We start from the raw sequence: 24,188 nt of genomic DNA on the forward strand, positions 1-24,188 counted from the left end.
TGTGAATGAATTTATATTATTTATGCAATTCTTAATGACGCATCTAGCAGACGGATAGGCATTTTCGGACTGGCCCTGAGACCCAAACTATCGCCTAAAAGACCCTATATGAGCTGACCATTAGTCATATAGAAGATATCGATTTTAGAACATGCTTTCATACAAGACTTTTCACATTTGAAATTTTACGTCCCTAAAAAAAACCATTTAAATTTGTCCAAATTATAATAAATTATTAAATAAATTGACTATATTACTTTCAATTTAATACTAATTCTTTAAGAAAATTATTAAATTGAAATAATAATTATTAATCATGTATAAAGGATAAATATAAAAAAAATATTTATTACTGCTTGAAATCGTAGATACGTAATAACTTTCGCTTTTGTTTATTGTCGGGAAAGTAATCCATGGGATACGCACACCGCTGCTTAATAATTTATATTAAATATTTATTATTTATTTTTAGTATTTATTTCTTAAAAATAAAACTCCGAGCTGCAGCTCTACACACGACTTTTCTGGTTTTATCTTTATTTAGCTTCTGTTTCCTGTAAATTTAATTAATATAGAAGATATGGAGTGTAGCTGCAGCAATTTTAGAAGCTCTTCTTCTCTGCTTCTATCATCTTCTACTCCTTCTTCTCGCCTTTCTCAGTCTCACTTCCCTTCTAAGCGCAGTTTATCGGTATGCTTTTCTATCACTTGCTCGTTTTTATTTTTTCGTTATTTTTCTGCTAATTTCTAATTCCTTGTTATGTTTTTGATCTTTCAGCAGAAATTAAAGGTGCGAAATCGTTTAGTGATTAGAAATTCTTGTCGGTTCGACGAAAATGGTTCTGTTAATGAGTTTCCCACCACACCCAACAAGTTATTCATGCAAGAGGTAACCTTTTTTTTTTTTTTTTTTAAATCTTGGCTATTTTGAAATTTGCAGTTTCTATTGTTTCTTTCTTTATGTTATGAATCCTATGTTTTGATTTGGCTATTGTTTTGTTTGCTTATTAGGCTATTGGAGCTGAATATGGAGAAGGCTTTGAGACTTTTAGACAAGATGGGCCTCTGAAGGTTGATGTGGTGAGCATCTTTAGCTGATGGCCCTCATTCTTGTTGAGTCGAATTTGGATTTTGATATAGTTTCTAGTGCTACAGGAGCATAGGATATGACTTAAGTATATATATATTTTTTCCCAAATAGGATTTTTTGAATGATAGACTGCAAGAAGGTTTTCTTCAACGGATACGCTATGCCATGAAACCTGATGAAGCATATGGTCTTATTTTCTCTTGGGACAATGTTGTGGTAAATTCTCAAATTTGCAGTCTTTCGTCTTAAAAGGGTTCACATTCACATGATACTAAAAGAAATAAGGGTTAATTCACATGATATGAAAAGAAATTAGAGTTAATTCACATGATGCTAAAAGAAACAAGGGTTAACTTCAGCGTTGCATATGGTTTTCTTTTTCAGTCTTGATACATTGGGCACAAATATATTTGACTCGGTTGATATTATAAAGTTTTAACCTAACACAGTACAATGATAAATCTTCAAACTTCATTGCATTCTCATTTTCAATCCAGCAACATGAGCTATATTCCAAAGTGCAGCTTTGATATTTACCTTTTGGTGAGGCTCAAGGGAATTGCCTCTAGGAAATATTTTGTAAGCAGCGTAGGAGTTTAAGGAATGCATTTGTTGCAATTGCCAAACTGCGGGATAAGACTTGGGGTTTTCCAACAGTTTAACTATTTCTGCAATAGTTTGGTATTTCTTTTCTGTTCCTTTTACTTGAAATAACAATTTCTGTGATTGCTAGTTATGGAGGTATTGTAATTGAAGTTTTAAAAAATGTTGGGGATGTGAAATATTTGATTGAATAACAGGCAGCAAATTGTATGGCCTTAATCTGTTGAGAAATAACGCATCGGTGCATGTGTATGTGAGACTAAAAGATTTTAAGTGAACTTAAAGACAAAGTCAGATTGTTGTTTACACTACCTTAAAAAAAATTAAAGAAACTGCAACTTCACATTACGCTTGGGGGATATTCTGTTTGTATCTAATTTTATGCACGATCCATTTCAGGTGGATACTCGTGCTATGAAGTTCAATGTGTGGAAGCAGCTTGCATCTGAAGAGGGTATCTGTTGACGTTTTTCACTCACTGTTAATCTTTTGTCTTAGCTTGCTAATAATGAAAATTTCTTGTGGCTGTGGCCAGTATGCTGAATTTATCTTTTCTTTTCAATGTTTTTTATTGAGCAAGTTCAGATAAGCTGTTGCAAAGTGCATCAAGTTTTTAATGCAAAATTTACCCTTTTTTCTTGCATCAAGGGTGCATGAAATTTCTTTTGCTGTCTTTTAGGTGTCTCTTGGTTTTTTTATATGGAAGCAAATTCTGCTTCTGTTGATTATCAAGGGATTCAATCAGGGACTTTTATGACAGTCAAATGATTTATACACTTGATTTGATTCTCTTGTAGAAAAGGAAATTCCAAAAAATGGACATGCACAAAGACTGATGCTATATGCAGGCGCTGATCATGTACTGCGCAAGGTTTGGAAAATTTTTGGTCACTTTAGTATTTGGGATCTCATTTTGACATATTCCTTTAAAATTATGTGGTGGTAGAATGTCTGATAAAAATGCGTGTCTCATTTCTTTAGGAGATTCTTCAAGTTTTCTTTTTTAACTGTATGCTCTGAATAAAACTCTTGAAGAATCTTATTCAAAAGGAAGAAAGCATAGATTTTTAGCCTGGTAGGTTGCAGAAGTTTCTATTGAAATTGGATATTAAGAGTTTCCTTTCGTATTATTCTTTTGAAGTTGAAGCAGTTCTGATTCTTATGAGGAAAGAAAAGGGATTTTTTTTTTTTTTTTTTTTTTGGGGGGGGGGGGGGGGGGGGGAGGGGAGGGTACCTTTTGGGTGAACTTATGATAAACTTATCATGTATCAAATCAAATTAAGATTAGTCCAGGGTTGGAGGTTAAGATAGTGGTTCTCTTGAGTGACAGGAATTGGACACCATTTAGCTTCACATTTTTTCTGGATAGTGGTAGTAATTTTACCTTTGGAAGCTATAACAAACATACCTGAAACTTTCACATTTATTTCAGGTGTTGCAATGGGAGACGGCACAAAGTGAAGTGGACAGATTAAAGTTGAGATTGTCACAATTATACCATGATTATCTACTTAGAGTGAGGCTTCTCTGCTGAATTTATGGCTTATATATATATATATATATATATATTTTTTTTTTTTCTTATTCAAAAATTAAATGCTTCTAGTATTCTTCATTCAGCTTAGAGAACCCATTGAGGGCCTGGAAGAATGGCTGGATGCTGTAGCTAGAGCTCGTATTCCTTGTGCTGTGGTTTCAAGCCTTGATCGAGTGAACATGATAGGAGCTTTGGAGCGAATGGGGCTCAAGAAGTATTTTCAGGTTAATACCTTCTGTAGTTCACATGCAATTTTTTTTGCAGGGGAGAGCTCATGGTTATGGCAGATAAGTATGGACAGAAAGAATGCAATTCCCTCATGGCATGTGCCCATTTTAGATTCCACTTGTCCAAACTTGATATGCTAAAAAAACAATAGCATTCTATGACCATTAATTGGTTCATAACTATGTCATGTTTAAATCTTTACTTTTTTTTTTTTTTTTTCCAATTGCTAATGGTTGTGTGATGCTTTATATTCATTTACCCTTTTATTTTTGAATACATTACATTTTTTTAGACAATTTATTTGCTGGTCAAGTACAGAAAATAGATATACCAGGAAGAGATCTGATAATATTTGTCTGTGTGATCTGATTGCCCTAATAGATCACACATATATAGCAAATAATTCTTCGAAGTTGCCACATGACATTTGATTGTTTTAGATTGTCTACATTCTGGTAGCCTACTGCTGAATGATAGTTATCTATTTGTCATTTCAGGCTATAGTGTCCGAGGAAGATGGCATGGAGTCAATAGCTCATAGATTTCTTTCAGCAGCTTTGAAGGTATGGAGCAGAACTGTGCTTTTATACAAGTGTTTCAATGTCATCTTAGAATGCTGGAGCTCATCTTCCACTCTTAAAATTGTTAGCCAGCAATTCTTTTTATCCTCTTGATGTACCCAGGTTCTGATTCTAGTTCCATGTGAAATTGAATTTATTGATCAAAACATGTCTGGGCATGACAAAGTATTCTATTAGGAGAAAACAGTTGGATAAAGTCCAGATCACTAAAGTTGTCATGTGACTTCCATATCTATCATTGGTTCTGGAAAGTTTTCTCAACTAATAGTAACTATAGACACATATATTTATGCAGTAGCATTTATATTATAGATAGCAGGGTGGGAAGTTTTCAGAAGATAAGAGAGCAATGTGACTAGTGAAACAGATTCCAACTGGACAAGTTGGTCGGCTAATTATATTAATAAAGGTGTTCTAATAGTTAAAAGATAAAAAAACAATGAAAGTAATGAAGTTTGGATGGATGAATTATCTTTATGTAGAATAAGCCAGGTGAATTTCATGTGATGTCGTAGTTCATTCTGTTCATTTGCTTTGTTTTGAACTTCCTTGATTTCATTGCAGCTAGATAGGAAACCATCCAAATGTGTGGTGTTCGAGGATGATCCCAGAGGCATAACTGCTGCTCACAACTGTACTATGATGGCTGTGGCATTGATTGGTGCTCATCCCGCGTGCGTACTCTCACAATAACTTGAATAAATTTAATTTTGCTTGGGATTCCTGGTGCTTTTCAACTAAAAAATGATTGATTTCAGATCATTTTGTTTTTGCTTCTGAGGCAAGGATAACTACAAAATGATGCTGTTCCCCAAGAATTTCTAATTTTCTTGTTTAATTCATCTACGACCACTTATGACATGCAATTTCAATTGAATTGTATATTTGCACTATGTTCAGTTGTTGACTAATACATACGATGCAGGTATGAATTAGTGCAGGCTGATCTCGCTGTTGCTAGCTTCAATGAACTCTCAGTGATAAACCTTAGGAGGTTATTTGCTAATAATGGTTCTGGATTTATGGACCGACAAAAGCAGATTATAGAGAAATCTCCCCCAAAAAGAAAGCTAACAATTGACACCATTTTCTGATTTCTTTACATCTTGCCCCTCTATTTCTTTATTTTATCCTAGCATCTTCTTGTTCTTTTTTTTTTTTTTTTCCCATTCCCATCCACTCCCCTGATAGAATATTCATTTGTTATTTACATTCTTTATGTGAATGTACAATAATTTAGAGGTTTTGTAGCTTCCTATGTGATCAACATGTTGGAATATTATTATCCAATTGTCAAAGTTTAGCACTCAATGTATAGTTGAGTCAAAGTTGAGTTGCAATGTAATGCATTCCTTCTAAGCTGTATACTGTTGGGAGTAGGTGAAAAATTGGGACGGATTGGGTATCAACCAATTTTGAACTGCAGAAAATTTTAATATTTACATCTTTTCTGTACCTATTTAAAGTTCTTTTTGAATTATTCTTATTCAAATTTGTTTAGTCTTAATGTCAATATTGGTATTTTTCATATTCAAACTTGTATGAAATGTGACATTTTACTTATAAATATATTTTATTAATGGTTACAAGTATAATGATTTGAGTGAAAATGGATTGCATTTTTATGTGAAGTATAGGATTGGCATCAAGGGTTGTATTCTTAGAAAAATTCAATTTCAGAATATGTGTTCTCCATCCTTACTTTTCTATGTATATATAAGGTGTTTTTCCATCTCAAAGGTGGGAAAATTGAATTTCTATATATAAAAAAAAAATAGAATATTTTAAAAATTAAAATGACATTAATACTCTTAATATTAAAATGATATCTCAAAGGTGGTATTTTCTATGCTCTTAATGACATTGTTTTTTTTTTTCACTATCGGTATTCCAGGGACCGTTTAATTCAGCTCAGTTAAATTCAAGAGCTCTTTCTACATGTTTAGTGGGTTTTATCGATTGAGCTATAACTTATAAATTATAATTGAATTTTTTGCAACCAAAACATTCGTCTACAAAAAACTTCGAAATATGAAATTATCTTATTAGAAAGATTTTACTTTGGTGATTTTATCTAAATATCATTCAATTTCAAGGGAAAAAACGCATGAAAAGAAATTAAAAAAAAAAAAAAAAGATCGTTTGTGATATTGAAATATTGGAATATCAATAAAAATATTTAGACCTCACCTCAAGCATCCTAAAAAATGCTGACATGGCAAAGATAATCCAATACGGTGGGGCCCATACGGGTAGGAAATGATGACATGGCATGTAGATTACATATTGCTAAATTGACCCTTATCTCTCTATCTGTCGAAGGCCCAACTAGCAAAGCGCTTTCATAGCCTCAGCGCACGGAGAGAGAGAAAGAGAGATGCAATCAGAAAACTTTTGAGGAGCAGCTAAGACAGGAATTTCAAAGTTTGAAGCTTTGAATCTAAATCCAAAAAGGGTTGATCCTAAAAACAGGATTCATGTCTTGCATTTGTAGCATTAGCTCAATCTCTTCTTTCTCTGCTCTCTCCTCTTCTTCAAGAAAATCAGTACCCAAGCCTCCAGTTATCTACTGCTCACTTCCAGGTAATTTTTCCTCTTTAATTCATTTATTTTTTTACCTTCTTGGACTCTGAATTCCTTGTTTTTTTTTTAAAAAAAATTCTGAGCTGATTTTCTCCTTTAGAAACTAAATTCACGACTTTTTCCATATTTTCTTGGGAACCAAATAGTAGCCTTTTGGAATTAGATTTTATTATGGTCCAAATCGACTTATTTTCGCTTTCTTAGCCTACAATATGCTTCACCTTATGGAGTTCGCATTTAATTATTAGTGGAATTAGTTTAATCTTGCAATCTGAAAGTGAGTAGTTGGTGCTAATAATGTGGTCGAGTAATTTTATTTTTTGTTGATTGTTGTTCATTTGATGCATTTTTATGTGTTTTCTCTGATAATTTTGGGCTTGTTTGTGAAAAAATAATTTTTAAGCTCTTGTCCTCACAAGTTTCTCGTCCAGGGACTGTGGCGGAACCCAAGGCTGCTTCTGTATCTGAACCCTTGTTGCTTAATGCTGTTAGAGGAGAAGATGTTGAAAGACCTCCAGTTTGGCTCATGAGGCAAGCAGGGAGGTACATGAAGGCAGGTTTATGCAGCTTTCAGTTTTCTTATGCTTTTTTCTGTTGGTTTTGTCCTTGCATCAGTTCTCTTTTTTAATATGATGATTGATTGTGCATGATTCTCCCTTCAGAGATTCTACATTCATATTCATCCTGTTTTTTGCTATTGAACCTGGCTGACAAGAGATTTTATTTTCTATTGTTTTCTTACCAACTCAGTGTCTTAAATACGAGGATCATGTGATTGTCTAAGAATGGAATTGCTATTGAAAAACCAGGAATAGATGCATCTGCATTTGTGGTATTTTGCTTTATTAGATCAGAAATCGTATATAACATGGCTTATAAGCATCATTTTTCCCTTAAAATATCACCATAGAGCATGTTATTATGCTTTATAATACCAGATCTATCAGAAAATTTGCATAATCTCTTGTTATTATCTTCAGTTTATCATCTCTCAGCAAAGATGGTAGCTCATATGTGTCTGCTGACCATTTTGGCTGTATTATATTTTATTAGTTTGTATCTTATTCATCTCCTCCTTTTTTGAACAGAGTTATCAAATCATTTGTGAGAAGTATCCTTCATTTCGTGAAAGATCAGAAAATGTTGACCTTGTAGTGGAGATTTCTCTACAGCCTTGGAATGTCTTTAAGCCAGATGGGGTAAGACCAATTTACAATCAGTTACATAATATTAATTAACCATCTATTGACAATTTGTTGCTGTCAACTTGTAGTTCTATCTTCAACAACTGAAAATTGGCAGCATAAATTTCACAAATTATTTCTTTCCGGGTTATTTTGCCTGATGCCTCCTCTCAGTTTCCTTCTTGACCATTTTTCCAGGTCATTTTATTCTCAGATATTCTTACCCCACTTTCTGGGATGAATATACCTTTTGACATTGTAAAAGGTAAGGGGCCTGTTATATTCAATCCTTTACGCACTGCTGCTGATGTTGATCGAGTGAGAGAGTTTGTGCCTGAAGAGTCAGTTCCATATGTTGGAGAATCATTGACAATCCTGCGAAAAGAGGTACCATGTAGCATGTTTTGTTAGCTTTCTACTTTTCAAGTTATCTTTTGATTATTTTGCTCAGTGGTTCTCTATATAGATTGAGTCTTCCCAGATCCCAGTCAGTCATTAGCTGCATCATAAAGGATTGTTTATTTACTGTAATTGATGCATCCAAAGTTCAAAGGAAGGAGCAATTTACTTATGGTAGAATCAAATCAAACCAAAACCTGTAGTTCCTTGAAAAACTTGGATTTGGAATCATAGAACCAAAGCAAAACAACCTTGCATGTGGCCAGTCTGTCTTCTGTTTCTGTCAGACTGCTTAATTCAGTCATCATGTTTATATGCATCCATTAACATTTGTTGCTTATGCGTGTTGTAATTTTAATTTATGAATTTTATTTGCATATCTTTTTCTCAACATCCAAAAGATGTAGCATGTTGATACTATCTTTCATTAACAAATCGAGAGTTCTTCTTGAGAAATCTAGTGAAACTGGCCATTTGTTTATGAAATTTCTATAGGTTTACTGAAGTCAATAAAATCCTAAGTTAACACACATCTGCTTATTCTTTTCTTTTTCCAGGTAGATAATAAAGCTGCAGTGCTTGGTTTTGTTGGTGCTCCTTTCACCCTGGCATCATATGTTGTTGAAGGCGGTTCATCGAAGCACTTCTCAAAAATAAAGAGAATGGCTTTCTCTCAGCCCGAGGTACTTTTGCATAGTTTCCTTGGAATATGACATTCACCTGCTAATGTTTATTGTTGGTCATATAATGAAACCAAATATTCATGATTCTTTTACCCCTCTTGCAGGTTCTTCATGCATTGCTTCAGAAATTTGCAACCTCCATGGCAAAGTACATTCAATATCAAGCTGACAATGGGGCACAAGCTGTTCAGATCTTTGACTCATGGGCTACAGAGCTTAGTCCTGTCGATTTTGAAGTGTTCAGTCTTCCATACCTGAAGCAGATTGTGGATGCTGTTAAAAAGACGCATCCAAATCTCCCGATAATCCTTTATGCTAGTGGATCTGGAGGTTTGCTTGAGAGGCTAGCTTTAACAGGGGTAGATGTAGTTAGCTTGGATTGGACAGTTGATATGGCTGAAGGTAGGAGGCGATTGGGACCTGATATGGCAGTTCAAGGAAATGTAGATCCTGGTGTCCTTTTTGGCTCAAAGGAGTTTATCACTACTCGGATAAATGATGTTGTGAAAAAAGCCGGTAAAGGGAAACATATATTGAATCTTGGTCATGGAATTGTAGTAGGCACACCAGAGGAGAATGTTGCTCATTTTTTTGAGGTTGCTAAAGGAATTAGATACTAGAAGTAGATGTTGCTTTGTTGATCTTTCTACTAAATAATTTTTTATGTTATCATTAGCCTTTTTTCCTCTTTATGCTCTAATCCATTGCTCTTCAATTGAATTTCATACAGTTCCTTGACATTCATCAACTTCTGCATGCATAAACTGGCTTGAACAAACTTGAGAGTTAGACCATGACAAATATTTCAGTTTTTTTTTTTTTTCTTTCTTTTAGATTCTTGCTTTCAGATTAAGCTATACCATTAAAAAAAAAAATTTCCTTCTCAAGGGGCTTGACCCCTCCTTTAGGAGCCCAAACAATCATGTGTCCTAAATGTCCTAATTAGACAAAATGCAGCTAAGTAGTGGTTGGCTAGTACACAAACTTTGAACCATGGGCCATGCATAAAAATACAATAAGGTGATCCATATGAATTTCCCAAAATAGAGCGTGATAAGAACTTTACGGTTCTTTGAAACCCTACCCATTTTAAGTGGGTCTAGAAACCGCAAAATGTATAAATTTGTGTCTGAAATTTACGTGATTTATCCTGTGATATTTTTAAATTTGCGAGAAATTTATTATGACTATACACTTTCACATTTCAATAATATAATTATATGATCATGATATATTTCTTATAAATTTAACGGTACTACAAGGCAAATTGTGTAAATTTTAAAGACAAATTTATGCATTAATCCATTTCATCTACGGTCTTAAAAGACCAATGCATGCATGAGGCTTAGGATGTCTCATATCTGGACAACTACATGTGCAAAATGCTTGACAGACCATATGTCACTCATGTCTCTGTGGTCAATAATTATCCTTTTCTGTGGTTAATATGAGACCAATGACGATTCTTTTTTCTTTAATTTGGATCATCCATTATCCAATGATGTTTTTGACTTAAGAATCAAGTTGTTTACCTTAGCATTTTCAGTTAACTAGGTGCTGAAAATTAAATAATTAGACCTTACCAGAATTAAATTTAAAAAAGTTGACCGTATTATATAAAATTGATAATTTGCAACTGTAATAATAAAGAATATTACTATGTTTAACACATTGATTTTTGTTAATATTAACATATATTTTTCTAGCCTGTGAAAATAAGAATTGAAGAGAATTGTTGACATTTGAAGTTATGATCTTTTGAAATTCATTTAATTGGACTATATACCTAATAGAAAATCTCTTTGAACTAACACTTTTTATTTGTTTAATATGTTATTTTCCATTTCAAAGAAAAAGACAAAAGAATCTGAAGTATTCACCTACTTTTTTTTTTTGGAAGATGAATTTTTTTTTTTGAAAGGAATACCGGAAGATGAATTATTTGAAAGCTCATTTAGAGAAAAAAGCATTTTATAGATGAATAATAACAATAAAAATAATTGAATGTCATCATCTAATTATTAAGTATAATAAATACTCAAAAAAAAATATTAACTATAATAATGAAGAGCTCATGTACTAATAAGCCGTTGAGTTAGTAAAAATAGACTATAACGTCAGTTGTTTAAAATTTAATTCGAGATCTGAAAGTACCATTATTGAAAGGATTTTACTAAATATTTCATGCTCAAATGAATATATATAAAAAAAAACTCATGTCTAGTTGGGATTTATTATTTGAAGCAATATTTTTAAGGTTGGTGTTTGTTTTTCTGATGGTTTTAAACATCTTAAGGATTTTAAACTTTGAACCCGTCTCAAAGAAAAGAAAAGAAAAGAAAAGACTTTGAACCAGTTTAAACAACTTCAATTTACAATGCAAAATGTGTTAAACTTAAGAATGACATGTTACCTTCGATTTGATGGTAGCTGGCTAATTGCATCTTTTCGCATCGTCTTCTACGTGCATATGGAAAGAAAATTGATCTCCTACACCTTGCATCACTTGATGTCATCTCCTATATATATATATATATATACAGGCTAATTAGAAATTATAATAGCCAAAAATAAGACCAGGCCCTTATTATATATAGGCATGTCTAGTTTGGTTTCCCTTTCTTTTTGGTATCTCCCTTTCTTTCTCTCTCTCTCTTTTACGATACAATTTTCTTGCGGTTCTTTCTTTCCTTCAAGGTAATGCTGAGTTATTCTTTTTCTTTCATACCTTCCTTTCTCCTTCCTTTCTTTCTTGAATCTTTTGAGCTTCTTGGTCTGGTTATTTAGTTTTCTTAATGTTTGTATGAGAATTTTATGCGCATGTTGAATGTTTTTGCCACTTTCTTGGAAATTGGATCTTTAGTTTGTGAGTAAAATCAAAGGAAACATGTGAGTTTGGTTTTGTTTTCCAAATTACTGATTTTGGATTAATCTTTTGCTATCCGCATTTTTTGTGAAGCTGGGCGGTTTCAAATCTCCTTTTGTTTTTTGTTCATTTTTTACAAGAATGTGATTGCAGATCTGAACATTGTAGTTTATTTGATTTAATTGCATTTTTCAACTTTTGAATTGATGAAGCATCATTGTATATAGTACAGAAATACAGACATCATTACTTTCATTTTCCTCTGATTATTACTAATTTGATCAATTAGTGTAATATATGCCTGTACATAAACTTGGTCAGCAGAGAGAGATTGGAATACAGAAAAGTCTTAACATTGATTTCTCCTGCTCTTTTTATTATTATGAATATTATCATTTAAATTTCAGGCATTCATTATTGGCTAAATAGAAATCATTATCATGTCCTGTCAATTAAATAAATGCCTAGCTTACCTTATTCATCACTGAATATATGCATTTCAGAAACATGCCTTGAAATGTAGTAATGGTTCAGTTATTGTCTAACTGTTATAGCCTGTTATTAACATGCTGTTGGGTTTGGCATGCTATTGTATGGTATATCAGGATTTCTTGAAAAAGGTTCGAGTGCTTGACCTCTTGCATTACAAGAATAACACTCAAGCACCAGGCTTTATTCTAATAGCCTATTGAATATGAGCCTGGTATTAATATTTCATTTCTTTAATGCACAACTGGTAGATTGATATCATTATTATGTCTTTCCAGATTCTTCTCTATTATTTGCTGGCCTGCTTGGTGTTTCATCTCCCTTGTGTAGCAGTGAAAGAAAAACAGTACAGCATGCTGGAAAATGTGCTTGAATTCTGTTAATTCTTTCTACAGAGTCTGTGAATTTTGATTTCAATTTTTTCAGCTGTCATTGGCCGACCTAGAAGAGGTTGGATACTCAGCATATGACAGGTCTACACTCGAGGTTCGAATGGACAAGAGAATCATAAATACAATTCCTGCTGTGCTAGAGTACAACCTCAGTGAGACGGTTGAGTTCTAGAATTTTAGAGATTTGTTAATTTCCCTTTTATTGTATATACTATTCTAGCCAGAAAACACACATTACTAGAGTCTATTAGGAGGATTTGGTTTCATTTACGATGGATCGAAAAGAGAATGTGTTGATGCAGAGATATGATTTCGGGAGATTCTTAGGCCAGGGTAACTTTGCTAAGGTTTACCATGGAAGGAACCTTAAAAGTGGTCAAAGTGTTGCTATTAAGGTCATTGATAAGGAGAAGATTCTGAAAGTGGGGCTGATTAATCAGATCAAGAGAGAGATATCCATTATGCAACTTGTTAAACATCCAAATGTATTGCAGCTTTATGAGGTTATGGCCTCAAAATCCAAGATTTACTTTGTCATAGAATATGCTAAAGGCGGTGAGCTTTTTAAGAAGGTGGCAAAAGGAAGGCTCAAGGAAGATGTGGCAAGAAACTATTTTCAACAGTTGCTTAGTGCAGTTGATTTTTGTCATAGCAGAGGTGTCTATCACAGGGATTTGAAACCAGAAAACTTACTATTGGATGATAATGGAGTTTTGAAAGTATCGGATTTCGGATTGAGTGCACTTGTTGAATCAAATTGTCAAGATGGTTTGCTCCACACGACTTGTGGAACTCCAGCATATGTTGCTCCTGAAGTTATCAGTAGAAAAGGCTACAATGGAGCTAAAGCTGACATTTGGTCTTGTGGAGTAATCTTATATGTTTTGTTGGCTGGTTATCTCCCATTTCATGACGCAAATCTAATTTTGTTGTACAAGAAAATAAGCAAGGCAGAATATAAGTTCCCTAACTGGTTTTCACCTGAAGCACGCAAGTTGATAGCGAAAATGCTCGATCCTAACACGAGTACTAGAATTTCCATTGCAAAAATAAAGGAAACTCATTGGTTTAAAAAAGGGTTAAATTCCAAGGCAGTTCAGACCAATAATGAAGTTAAGAAATTAGAACCTTTTGTGGCTGATGCAAGTTTAGGTCCTGATGAGAATAATACAAGTTTTCTTGAAGATAAGAAAGAGTTGGGCAGACCTACAAGTTTAAATGCTTTTGATATAATCTCTCTTTCAAATGGGTTTGACTTGTCAGGTTTTTTCACTCAAAGTTACAAGGAGAAAGAAACTAAATTCACTTCTATGCACTCTGCCTCAACCATTGTATCTAAACTAGAAGACACAGCTAAGACTCTGAGGCTGGAAGTAAAGAAGAGGGATGGAGGGTTATTGAAATTGGAGGGATCTGAAGAAGGTAGAAAAGGAGCATTGTCTATTGATGCAGAAATATTTGAGTTTACTCCATCTTTTCATTTGGTAGAGATGAAGAAATCGAGTGGCGATACACTGGAATATAAGCAAGTATTAGAAGAGGGTTTAAGGCCAGCTCTCAAGGACATTGTCTGGGTATGGCAAGGGGATCAGCAGCAGCAACAACAGAAAGAAAAACAAGCACAATCTTCGTAGTAAACCTTTCTTTTTTTGGCTTCATGAGCTGGTCTATTCTTTTATTCGAAATATTAGAATACATTTGGTAAATTTGTATACATAAATAACTGTTCATTTTTGTAAGACTCACATCTAACTGTGTGTTCTTGAGCCAACCATAACCATCAATTTCCAATCTTTTATTCATTATTCTTGTTATCAAAGATTTTGTATAGCTTTTTAGTTGTGGTTCTTCTAACCATTTGCTAAAATATATTGTATAATTAAATAATTATGGTTTTCTTGCATTTGAAAATGTTGAGGTTGCTTTTTCTTTATGTCAATTTTAATAGATTGATCATGATTTCCTCAATCTTTTTTTTGCTTTCTTGAAAATGGAGGTTCCATATATGATTTAAGAGTAGTATAATGGATTTAAAATAACTGTTCATTTCTTGAAAATGGAGGTTAGAGCTTTGATGAATTTTCATACCCAGAAAATAAAAATACTTCATTTCTCTCAAGATCCTCTCAATTTCAATCTCGAATGTCTTTATTTGGTCTTCATCATCACCTCTTACTAGCAACTCATCAACATAAAGAGAAACAATTAACATTTTCCACTTCATTCATTCTCAACATTTCGAATTCCTTTTAACAATTTGAAAGTCTGACCTCGATCACTACCTTTAAATTCTTCCATGGCTATTTAATTTGGTGCCCCACATTTCATAATTCTTGTGAAAAATTATGCCAGAAGAAGGACCAGTTGGAAATTGATTGAAGATTAATATTTTTCAACAAAAATCATATTTTTCAAATTCATTTGTTTCAAATATAAACCATAAGCTATGTTCATTACATGGAATTTCTATTTCTCACTAGCAAAAAAGTTAAACATAAAAAGGAAAATAAAATTTGCATGACAAAATATTGGAATCCACATGCACAAAATCAATTGGCTTGGATTATATCTATCACCCACTTAATTATAAATCCTTCAATTATTTCATTATTCATCAATGTAGCATTCACTTTCCACAAAACTTATTTAATATATATCTAATTTATAAGATAAGATATTTATAATGGAAAATTTTATAATTACCCATGATTTTCATTGTACTTTAATTTTGTTTAATATTCAATAAAATAGGCAAATAAATCTTTTATAATTATTGAATATTATTTCCACCAAGCTATTAAATATATGTTAGGACAAAGCAAGCAATGACGAGCCCACATGTCTTATAAATGTTTTAAGCTATAGAATAATAAACACAAAAGAATTGTTCTCTTCTTGTCCCATTCATAGGAAAAAGAAGATAAATAGAAAGTGAATGCAACTCTCACATCCTCAATTGTCTCCAATCCAACATAGATATGTGTTTCCACTTTGCTAAAGCATCATTCAAACAAGTTATTTTTTTTCTTTTTTCCCTTCTTTTTTTTTTTTTTATGTATATAGACATGACTAATCTTCATATATGTGCATTGAATTGTGGTGCATCTTTTATTTATTTTTTATTTTTGGAACTACCAAATCCTATACCTTTTTTTTTTTTTTTGATGGGTTTTCCATCCAATCCACATACCCTAAAATTTAACTTGTAGCCATCAAATTTGGCCACTTGTCTTAGAATAAACTTGAGGGTCCTGCATGCCTTGTAGCTTCTGACCAGTGATATTGGAGAGTACTAATCCTTCCTTCACTAATTGTTGCCCTTAAAAACTTGATACTATACCTCAATTAGATGCCCTTTACAGCAATCAATAGATTCTTGATTTAGGTTTCATGCACCTTATTCACAAATCACAATGATTGCTATTTTGGCTTACTTTTTCAACTAATAACATGTCATGTCTTTTTTTCCTCTAACAAAACTTTATTTTAAACTATTATCAATTAATTCTATAATAAAAAAAAAAAAGATAATTCAATGCACGAAGTATTCCATATATATGTGATCCAAGAAAGGTTGACGAAAACAGCTTTTTGTTACTTTTTTGTAAAAAAATTGTTTTCGTAGCTCGAACCCATGACTTTAATGATCAAGTATGTGATATAAGAAAGGTTGATGTACACAGTCTTTCTCTGCTTTTTCTATAAAGAAGTTGTTTCCGTAGCTCGAATCTATGACTTAATGATTAAAATTATGATATGTAAATGGTTAAAAACATTAAGGAAATAGATGCATGTTCTGAATTCAAAACCTTAATAAGACTTTTCAGTCGATTTAATAATTGAAATTACATGAATTTAAGAGGATAATTTTAGGTCTCTAACTATATTGCATCTCCAATAAGGCAATTCTTTATCAATGAAAGGGAAGGTTATAGAAAAGAGAGATGAAAATTCACATGATACGTGTCATGCACTTGTGTGAGGCTAAGTAGTGGTGAAGGATCATAGCAAAAACTGCAATATCTAGTAGGGGAAAAGAAAAGGAAAGGAAAGGTGGGATCTTTTTGATGCCCTAAACCAGCAAATGAGAAATATGAGAAAGATAGATATGAAACATCTTGAATGAATAGACTCAGTACTTTCACCTCACATCACCTTTCACTAACAAAAAGAAAAGTGACAAAAATGAATAAAAAAAAAAAAAAAATACATAACCCTTTTCCCTTTGTCAAGAAAATAAGAATTTACAACATTTCTATATGGAGTGGAGGAAAAAAGATCTGTCTCTGCTTCTGGACCATTCAAGTCTCAAAAATTGAAATTTGTGGGCCAAAAACCTCAAATTATGGCTTGTTTTATCTTATTGTGTCATCATTTGAACTGGATTTCTTTTCCTTTTTGTCTAAAGCAAGATGGAATTCAGTAAAAGACTCTTATCATTAAGGAATAAGAAAAAATAATTTTAAAAAAAAAACTAAAGAAATATGATGGGTGTGTTAGCCGAGAGCTTCTTAAATAACTTTAACGCTAAACGTTATTTAAAAAGTTATTCAATAATATAGTTTTTAACTAATTTTTAGAGATTAGAGTAGCATTTTGTTAAAAGTTAACTCATGTAACATTTAGCTTTTAGCGTTTCATAAATAACTTTAACGCTAAACGTTATTTAAAAAGTTATTCAATAATATAGTTTTTGAACTAATTTTTAGAGGTTAGAGTAGCATTTTATTAAAAGTTAACTCATGTAACATTTAGCTTTTAGCGTTTCATGAAAAGTTATTCGAAGAGCGGATTAAGTTTGATTTATCATTAAATATGTAATAAAGCATATAAATCATTATGATACAAGTGGGCAAAAATTGGGACCAACGAAGCATGCATGGTGTATTTTAATTAACCACTTGTTCTTTCTGCCTCCAATTTCTCAAATGAATCCCTATCAAGATTGAAAGAGATGGTCACTTACTATATAGAAAAACCAAGTTCTTGGAAAGTGGAAAATAGCTCTATCTATATAGAGATTGTGATTGTGATTTTTCTTTTTCTTTCTTTTTTTTTTTTTTTAAATTTGCATATATATGTGTGTGGGAGCTAACTTCCTTGCATGTTAAGGCGTTGTTGCCACTTAATTTTTTTAATTAAGAAATTAAATAATAGCTTTACGCAGAATCCAATTGTGATTTATTCCTTCATGGTGGTCATGATCATGACTCAAAGAAAACTTGATATCACCTAACATAAAAATCCCAAATTGAGTGGTTACGTGATGCTCTTGATGTAATATCCTTTATCATCATGATTGTGTGCAATTAGCTTTTTTTTTTTTTTTTTTTTTTTTCTGATTTCGAAAATATTTTTTACAGTGTTGGATAACATAACATTTGAACTAAATTTTTATAAATTAAGGTTACAAAAGGTTAAATGTTTTGCTTTTTAGTGTTTTATGAAAAAGTAATCAAATAGCTATTAGCTACTTAAACGGTTAAACGCTTAACATCTATCAAAACATCTAATTTTACCGAACATGCATATTATCTATTAATTTCTCTTTATTTCCATGATTAATTATCAAGAAATATCTTTCTATCACAATATTTTAAAAACTTTTCAAGAAAATGAAATTGTTAATTAAGTACTAATTGCATTGATTAAGAGTTTGAATTTCATAATTGTAGTTGAGACTTTTGAGATTAGTGGAAATTAAATTTTACACTTGTATGTAAGATTGAAATTTAGTCAAATAAATATGTCATTAGCATTTTTCTTCCTTTGAATTCAATGTGTGACATAAATGGAGTGGTAGGTATATTTTTCTACCCACAAGCAAGAAAGAAAAATAAGGGCACTATTATAATTCATGAAGTAGATGTTTATCTACTCCTGTAAAAAAGTTTCTTTTTTCTTTTTTTTTTTTTAAAAAAAAAAAATTGACTCGTGCAGAAAAGTTGGTCATTGTCTTTCAAACTAAAAATAAAAGTAAAAAAGTTGGACATTGTGTCTTTGTGGGAAAAGTATGCTTTTATAAGGTAAATTGTCAATTGATCCTTGTACTTCCAGGAAATCATAATTAAGGTAAGAGTAGTTTAGGAAAAATGAATACTTGGATGACAACTTTGTATGAAATGAGAATAACTATGAGGCATGATTAACACGTTTAGGCTGTTTTTGCTTGCAAACAAAGTTTGTTTTTTTGTTTTGCTTTAAGAACTTTTTAAATAGGTAATATACATACCCCACCGTAGGGCTATTCCCTTACTCCGAAGGACGAAGGACCCCAAAAATTATTAATGCATGGTCTTGCAATAGCAGAAAATCAGAAAATAATTCAGAGGGTAATTTATAATATAGGACCTCATCAGCTATCTTATCTCTGCAAGCAGATGAGGCATTCAATATTATCAAGTACAATGTCTGGCCAATCAGGACACATAGTCTCGTGATGATGTTGAATGGCATGCATGGCATGTGGGTTGCACATGCTGTGGTTAGGTTTGGATACCCATAAATGACATTATATTATTAATAAAAAACATATATGTATTTGAGTTTATATGATGACATGCATGTTCTTGATGTTTAATTATCTATGTGAGTTCAATATTTTATAGGCATACAAATTTCTCAATATGATAAGAGATTTACAGCCGACTTTACATTATTGAAAGGAAAATTTTTACGACAAGATTGGAAAATTAAGGTGATGTGTATGAAATAAATGAGATTCGATGAGAAGTACCATATGAATCTTTTGTTGTATTTCCATATATATGTATGAATCAATATTATTACATTCTAATTCTTCTCATTATCTCCTAGGCAAAATTCCAAATTAATGGATTAGTATAACCATATCCATGCAGTTATACGCTTTTTAAATAGAAATTCATTTTCTTAATGATCATGGCTTTTGTGCTTTAGCGAGTCTCTAAAATGACTTTCGATCATGATTTGTGTATTCCCAGTTGAAACGTATATATTCACGTGCTCCACCCTCATTCTAAAATGTCTTTATGATTATTGCATGACATTAGTGGGTTCTATAATCAAAATTTTGTTCAGCGATTTTAACGTTTTTTCCTTTTTTTTTTTTGAAAAAAAGAGGAAACACATACTATTAAAAATAAAGATTTAATAATACATAGAATCACGCATATACATTGAAAATAAATACATATATTTTAAGAATAAATTCAAATAAATACTAAAAAAAAAAAAAATACAACAAATGGACTCCAACTTGGTATATAAGGCTTAGTTGGAGTATTAGGGTGCTAAATGTTAATGATTTTATCATGTGAGGAGTAAAAGGGAAAAAAGATTTGAAAATTAGGGAAATTAAGTGTTGACCCACAAAATATGCCAACAATGTCAGCTGGATTTTACTCACAGCTCACCTGGAATCATCGGATCCTTAAAATAAGGTTCATTTCTAATTTTATCCTGAAAGACTGCTTGCTAGCTACATATGCTTGGGAGGCACTACTCAATATTATTTATAAGCACACAACAGAATATTCTTTTTCTTTTTTTCAATATTAAATGCGATCATTTGGGTGAGCTCCGCTGGATTCTTGTATGCGAGCTTCTGAAGCTCTAAGCCTGGGTTCTAGGGATGGCTCTATCTTGATCGTGGAGCTATCAGAATTTTAATGGGAGTCAATGTATTAATGGTAATATGATCGCATTTGACTTTAAATATAATATTAATAATGATTAAGAGGAATGTGTTTGTATTTGTACAGCAAAATGTATGATCTAAATAAAGGAAAGAAATGCAGACAATGGGTGTGTACCAAAATGTCGTAATTTGTAACTTCTTACGTGGGAAGTCAACGAATGGTATTGTATACTTTTTGATTTGTCAATGTCTCTTAATGCCCACAAATTTGGCCACTACAAGAAGCAAGTTGCGGGATTAAGTCCCCACTATGCAACTACTACATTTTTTTTCACACTTTCATATACCAAAAAGACAACACATATTCTCATGATTCCCACGTTTTTTAACTAATTTAAAACTCTAATTCCAACATTTTTCTATTTTTCTTTTATTATATACTGTGTGGTTAGGTAATACGTAAATCAAATGAATTTTACCTCTAAAGTCAACAACTTTATCTGAATGTATTCATCTCGGTCCAAATCTGAAAATATCTGTGTAAACTAAAAAACAGAAGCTTTTTTGTAGCCAAAATGAAATTTCTAAATTTGATTTTGTAAAATTTAAGCTTTCAATTAAAATTAACAATTCCAATTTATATTTCTTTTTTTAGATATATATATAATTCAATAAGTAACTATCCTTCCGTTTAAATCCAAGACTCTTCCCCAAAATTTTGGTAAGGCCAATCAACGTGTGTGACCACAAAAGAAATGGGCTGTCAAAAGAAAAGGAAAGTTATCTTACGTTTGTGTAAGAGAATTAATAGCAAATTAGGTTTAGAATTGTCAATGTTTTCTAAACCTCTTCTTCATTGTTCACATTCTCAAAAACCTTTTTTTAAAGGGAAAAGAAAATAAAAAGCTAAATTCATAAAACAATTTAGTAATTTTATAAGAAAATTTATTGATTTCCTCAACTTTTAAGTCGACTATTTAAATATTTTAAATACTAAAATTATATCTATAAAATATTTTTAATCTGTAAAATTATACTTATTAAATACTCATTAAATAATTAAAAATATGAAAATTATTGATTAATAATTTATGTTTATAAAGTTATATTCAACATTTTATTTATTAATTCAAAATTTTATAAACTTGTGTTCAACAAATAAAGTTTTACAAATTACTTCCTCCGTTTCAAATATAAATTTGTATGTTTTTCCACGGAGATTAAAAAGCTATTAATTATTTTCTATTATAACAAAACTAAAGATATTACTATTTATTTTATATTATTATTATTATCTCAAATCATTATATTATATTTTAGGATGGAGGGAGTAAAAAAATTTATAAGTGTAATTCTAATAGTTAAAAAGATTAACGGTTAATTGTAAAAAAAAAAAAAAAAAAAAAAAAGCTAGCTATAAAGTTAGAAATAAATTTATGAAGTGAGGAAAAAATAAAAAGTAAAAAGATTCATTTATTAATTTAATAACCTACCCACAAACTCTCAGATACTTTTCCTTATATTAATTAAAATCAGATCCCATCCTCACTAGAATCTCTATCCTCTTCCCTTCCCTCAAATCATCTTTACCCATTCTCTCTTTTCTGTGTATATATATACGCACACAGATATAATACAGAGAGAGACAAACAAACCCATCAAAGCACCATAAGAAAGAAATTATAAAGTTTCAGTCTTTAACATGGCTATGGACATGGAGGCTGGATCTTCTCCTCCAAAGGAAAAGCCTTTAACAAGGCTAAACAACTACGTAGCCAAAACTCGACTGGCTAAGCGATTTAAACTCAACGAGCGAAACTCAACTTTCACCACCGAATTACGTGCTGGCACCGCCACTTTTCTCACCATGGCTTATATTCTCGCCGTCAACGCCTCTATCCTCACCGACAGCGGTGGCACTTGCTCCGTCTCCGACTGTGTCCCTCTCTGCTCCGACCTCACTGTCCCACTTTCTAACTGCACTGGGTCATCTCTCCGAATCATCCAACCGGACAATTCTTGCAAATTTGACCCGGTTAATCCGGGTTACGCTGCTTGTTTAGAGAGAGTACGTAAAGACCTGATAGTAGCCACTGTAGCATCTTCGCTTATTGGATGTGTGATAATGGGCGCTTTTGCTAATCTTCCTCTAGCTTTGGCTCCGGGTATGGGTACCAATGCTTATTTTGCTTATACGGTCGTCGGGTATCACGGGTCGGGTAATGTTTCGTACGAGAGTGCATTAACGGCTGTTTTCATTGAAGGTTTAATCTTTCTAGCCATATCTGCAATCGGATTACGAGCACAATTGGCAAAACTCGTTCCGAAACCGGTCCGGATCAGTTCTTCCGCCGGAATCGGACTTTTCCTTGCATTCATCGGATTACAAAACAACCAAGGAATCGGGTTAGTTGGGTACAGTTCTTCGACGTTAGTAACACTTGGCGGATGCCCAAGATCATCGCGTGCGACGTTAGCACCGGTAACGACGTTAGCTAACGGGACTGTTGCTTTGATCCCAGGCGGCACCGTTTCGGGGGATATTTTCTGTCTACGAGACCGCATGGAGAGCGCAACGTTATGGCTTGGAGTGGTTGGATTTGTAATAATTGCTTATTGTTTGGTGAAAAATATTAAAGGGGCAATTATTTACGGAATTGTTTTTGTGACGGCAATTTCATGGTTCCGTGACACGAGTGTAACGGCATTTCCTGACACGCCGGCAGGGAATTCAGCTCATGAGTATTTTAAGAAAGTTGTTGATGTACATGCAATTAAAAGTACAGCTGGAGCTTTAAGCTTTAGGAGTATGGGGAAAGGTTATTTTTGGGAGGCTTTGGTCACGTTCTTATATGTTGACATTTTGGACACCACCGGTACATTATATTCAATGGCCAGATTTGCTGGATTTTTGGATGAGAATGGTGATTTTGAAGGTCAATATTTTGCATTCATGTCAGATGCTACGTCAATCGTTGTGGGGTCGCTTCTTGGCACATCACCCGTGACGGCTTACATAGAATCCTCGACGGGTATTCGCGAAGGCGGAAGAACAGGTTTAACGGCGTTGACAGTTGCAGGGTATTTCTTTTTGGCGTTTTTCTTGACTCCCTTATTAGCTTCGATACCGGCTTGGGCTGTGGGGCCGCCGTTGATCTTGGTGGGTGTGCTTATGATGAGGGCAGTGGTGGATATTGAGTGGAATGATATGAGGCAAGCTATACCAGCTTTTGTGACATTGATTTTGATGCCTTTGACCTATTCTATTGCATATGGGTTGATTGGTGGAATTGGGACTTACATTGTTTTGCATTTAGGGGATTGGGGTGAGGACCTTTTGATTAAGATGGGCATCATAAAAAGAAGTGGTGGTGGTGGTGATGGAGGCGGAGGAGAAGGAGGAGGTGGTAGTGGTGGTGGGATCAATGGGACAGATGTGCAATCTATGCAAGATGGAAGTGTTAAAGAAGTTGAAAACCAAGTCTAGGAAATTATATTTTGATACTGCTTTTTGTCGATTTTAGAATATATATTTATACATTTCGCTTTTTTTTTTTTTTTTTTTGAAATTTTTAGGGAAATTAGATTGGTTCACAGAAGAAATAGGTGTAAATAGGTTCTGCATTTTATGGTAAATTACTCATTAGAAATTAATTTTGGGTCATTTTCTTTTATTAATATTTAAATAAATAATTGTAATTTAGTCTATTTTATTGCAATTAGGGTTCTTTTTGGGTTTATATACATTTTCAAATGAAGATAGAGTTGAATTCAAATGTATACAATTTTTTAAAATTGAATTTTAAATATCCATTCAATGATTCAAAAGTAATTATTATAAACTAATAAAAACAAATTAACATTTGAAAAACACATGTAGAGATGCTCAAAACAAAGGGAAATAATAATAGAGTAATTGAGGATTATGCACCGGA

The 24,188-nt window shown here is 32.6% G+C and overlaps 4 protein-coding genes and 1 long non-coding RNA gene across 8 annotated transcripts; 4 read left to right on the forward strand and 1 right to left on the reverse strand.

The window, feature by feature from the left end:
- Positions 1 to 499: 499 nt before the first annotated feature.
- Positions 500 to 5,546, forward strand: LOC105649203 (Haloacid dehalogenase-like hydrolase (HAD) superfamily protein). 3 transcript variants are annotated; one of them, XM_012235790.4, is made up of 11 exons: positions 500 to 691; positions 779 to 889; positions 1,012 to 1,080; positions 1,202 to 1,306; positions 2,093 to 2,147; positions 2,491 to 2,564; positions 3,126 to 3,209; positions 3,314 to 3,454; positions 3,956 to 4,021; positions 4,604 to 4,713; positions 4,965 to 5,546. In XM_012235790.4, exons 1-11 carry the CDS (start codon positions 581 to 583, stop codon positions 5,131 to 5,133), a joined length of 1,095 nt encoding a protein of 364 aa, XP_012091180.1. In that variant the 5' UTR covers positions 500 to 580; the 3' UTR covers positions 5,134 to 5,546. The 3 variants fall into 3 exon arrangements, with proteins under 3 accessions (XP_012091180.1, XP_012091181.1, XP_020540971.1); XM_012235791.4 differs by having other exon boundaries at positions 782 to 889; XM_020685312.3 differs by lacking the exon at positions 1,202 to 1,306.
- A 793-nt stretch (positions 5,547 to 6,339) lies between these two features.
- HEME2 (Uroporphyrinogen decarboxylase) lies at positions 6,340 to 9,580 on the forward strand. Of its 2 annotated transcripts, none has more exons than XM_012235787.3 (6): positions 6,340 to 6,622; positions 7,042 to 7,175; positions 7,711 to 7,821; positions 8,005 to 8,193; positions 8,763 to 8,888; positions 8,993 to 9,580. In XM_012235787.3, exons 1-6 carry the CDS (start codon positions 6,517 to 6,519, stop codon positions 9,506 to 9,508), a joined length of 1,182 nt encoding a protein of 393 aa, XP_012091177.1. In that variant the 5' UTR covers positions 6,340 to 6,516; the 3' UTR covers positions 9,509 to 9,580. The 2 variants fall into 2 exon arrangements, with proteins under 2 accessions (XP_012091177.1, XP_012091178.1); XM_012235788.4 differs by having other exon boundaries at positions 7,054 to 7,175.
- Positions 8,610 to 11,424, reverse strand: LOC110011024 (uncharacterized). The gene is made up of 2 exons (XR_002286086.3): positions 11,302 to 11,424; positions 8,610 to 9,652 (listed from the first exon to the last, which is right to left on the reverse strand). It is a non-coding gene; the product is annotated as an uncharacterized LOC110011024 (long non-coding RNA).
- Positions 11,425 to 11,437: 13 nt separating this feature from the next.
- LOC105649201 (CBL-interacting protein kinase 18) lies at positions 11,438 to 14,437 on the forward strand. Its single transcript, XM_012235786.4, has 2 exons — positions 11,438 to 11,585; positions 12,522 to 14,437. Exon 2 carries the CDS (start codon positions 12,908 to 12,910, stop codon positions 14,267 to 14,269), a length of 1,362 nt encoding a protein of 453 aa, XP_012091176.1. The 5' UTR covers positions 11,438 to 11,585; positions 12,522 to 12,907; the 3' UTR covers positions 14,270 to 14,437.
- Positions 14,438 to 21,791: 7,354 nt separating this feature from the next.
- On the forward strand, positions 21,792 to 23,993 carry AZG1 (AZA-guanine resistant1). The gene has a single exon (XM_089722233.1). The coding sequence runs from the start codon at positions 21,956 to 21,958 to the stop codon at positions 23,738 to 23,740; it is 1,785 nt and encodes a 594-aa protein (XP_089578359.1). The 5' UTR covers positions 21,792 to 21,955; the 3' UTR covers positions 23,741 to 23,993.
- Positions 23,994 to 24,188: the final 195 nt, after the last annotated feature.

The sequence above is a fragment of the Jatropha curcas genome, chromosome 6 (genome assembly GCF_041381405.1).
Source record: "Jatropha curcas cultivar XTBG-Jc1 chromosome 6, XTBG_Jcur_1.0, whole genome shotgun sequence".
NCBI lineage: Eukaryota > Viridiplantae > Streptophyta > Magnoliopsida > Malpighiales > Euphorbiaceae > Jatropha > Jatropha curcas.

Bases quoted from the DNA above. Each gene is read 5' to 3' on its own strand.
- LOC105649203 (XM_012235790.4), top strand. From the start codon at position 581: ATGGAGTGTAGCTGCAGCAATTTTAGAAGCTCTTCTTCTCTGCTTCTA. The intron at 2,148-2,490 runs GTATCTGTTGAC...ATTCTCTTGTAG, and splicing joins GCAGCTTGCATCTGAAGAGG to AAAAGGAAATTCCAAAAAAT. The intron at 4,714-4,964 runs GTGCGTACTCTC...CATACGATGCAG, and splicing joins TTGATTGGTGCTCATCCCGC to GTATGAATTAGTGCAGGCTG.
- HEME2 (XM_012235787.3), top strand. From the start codon at position 6,517: ATGTCTTGCATTTGTAGCATTAGCTCAATCTCTTCTTTCTCTGCTCTC. The intron at 8,194-8,762 runs GTACCATGTAGC...TTCTTTTTCCAG, and splicing joins TGACAATCCTGCGAAAAGAG to GTAGATAATAAAGCTGCAGT. The intron at 8,889-8,992 runs GTACTTTTGCAT...CCCCTCTTGCAG, and splicing joins TGGCTTTCTCTCAGCCCGAG to GTTCTTCATGCATTGCTTCA.
- LOC105649201 (XM_012235786.4), top strand. From the start codon at position 12,908: ATGGATCGAAAAGAGAATGTGTTGATGCAGAGATATGATTTCGGGAGA.
- AZG1 (XM_089722233.1), top strand. From the start codon at position 21,956: ATGGCTATGGACATGGAGGCTGGATCTTCTCCTCCAAAGGAAAAGCCT.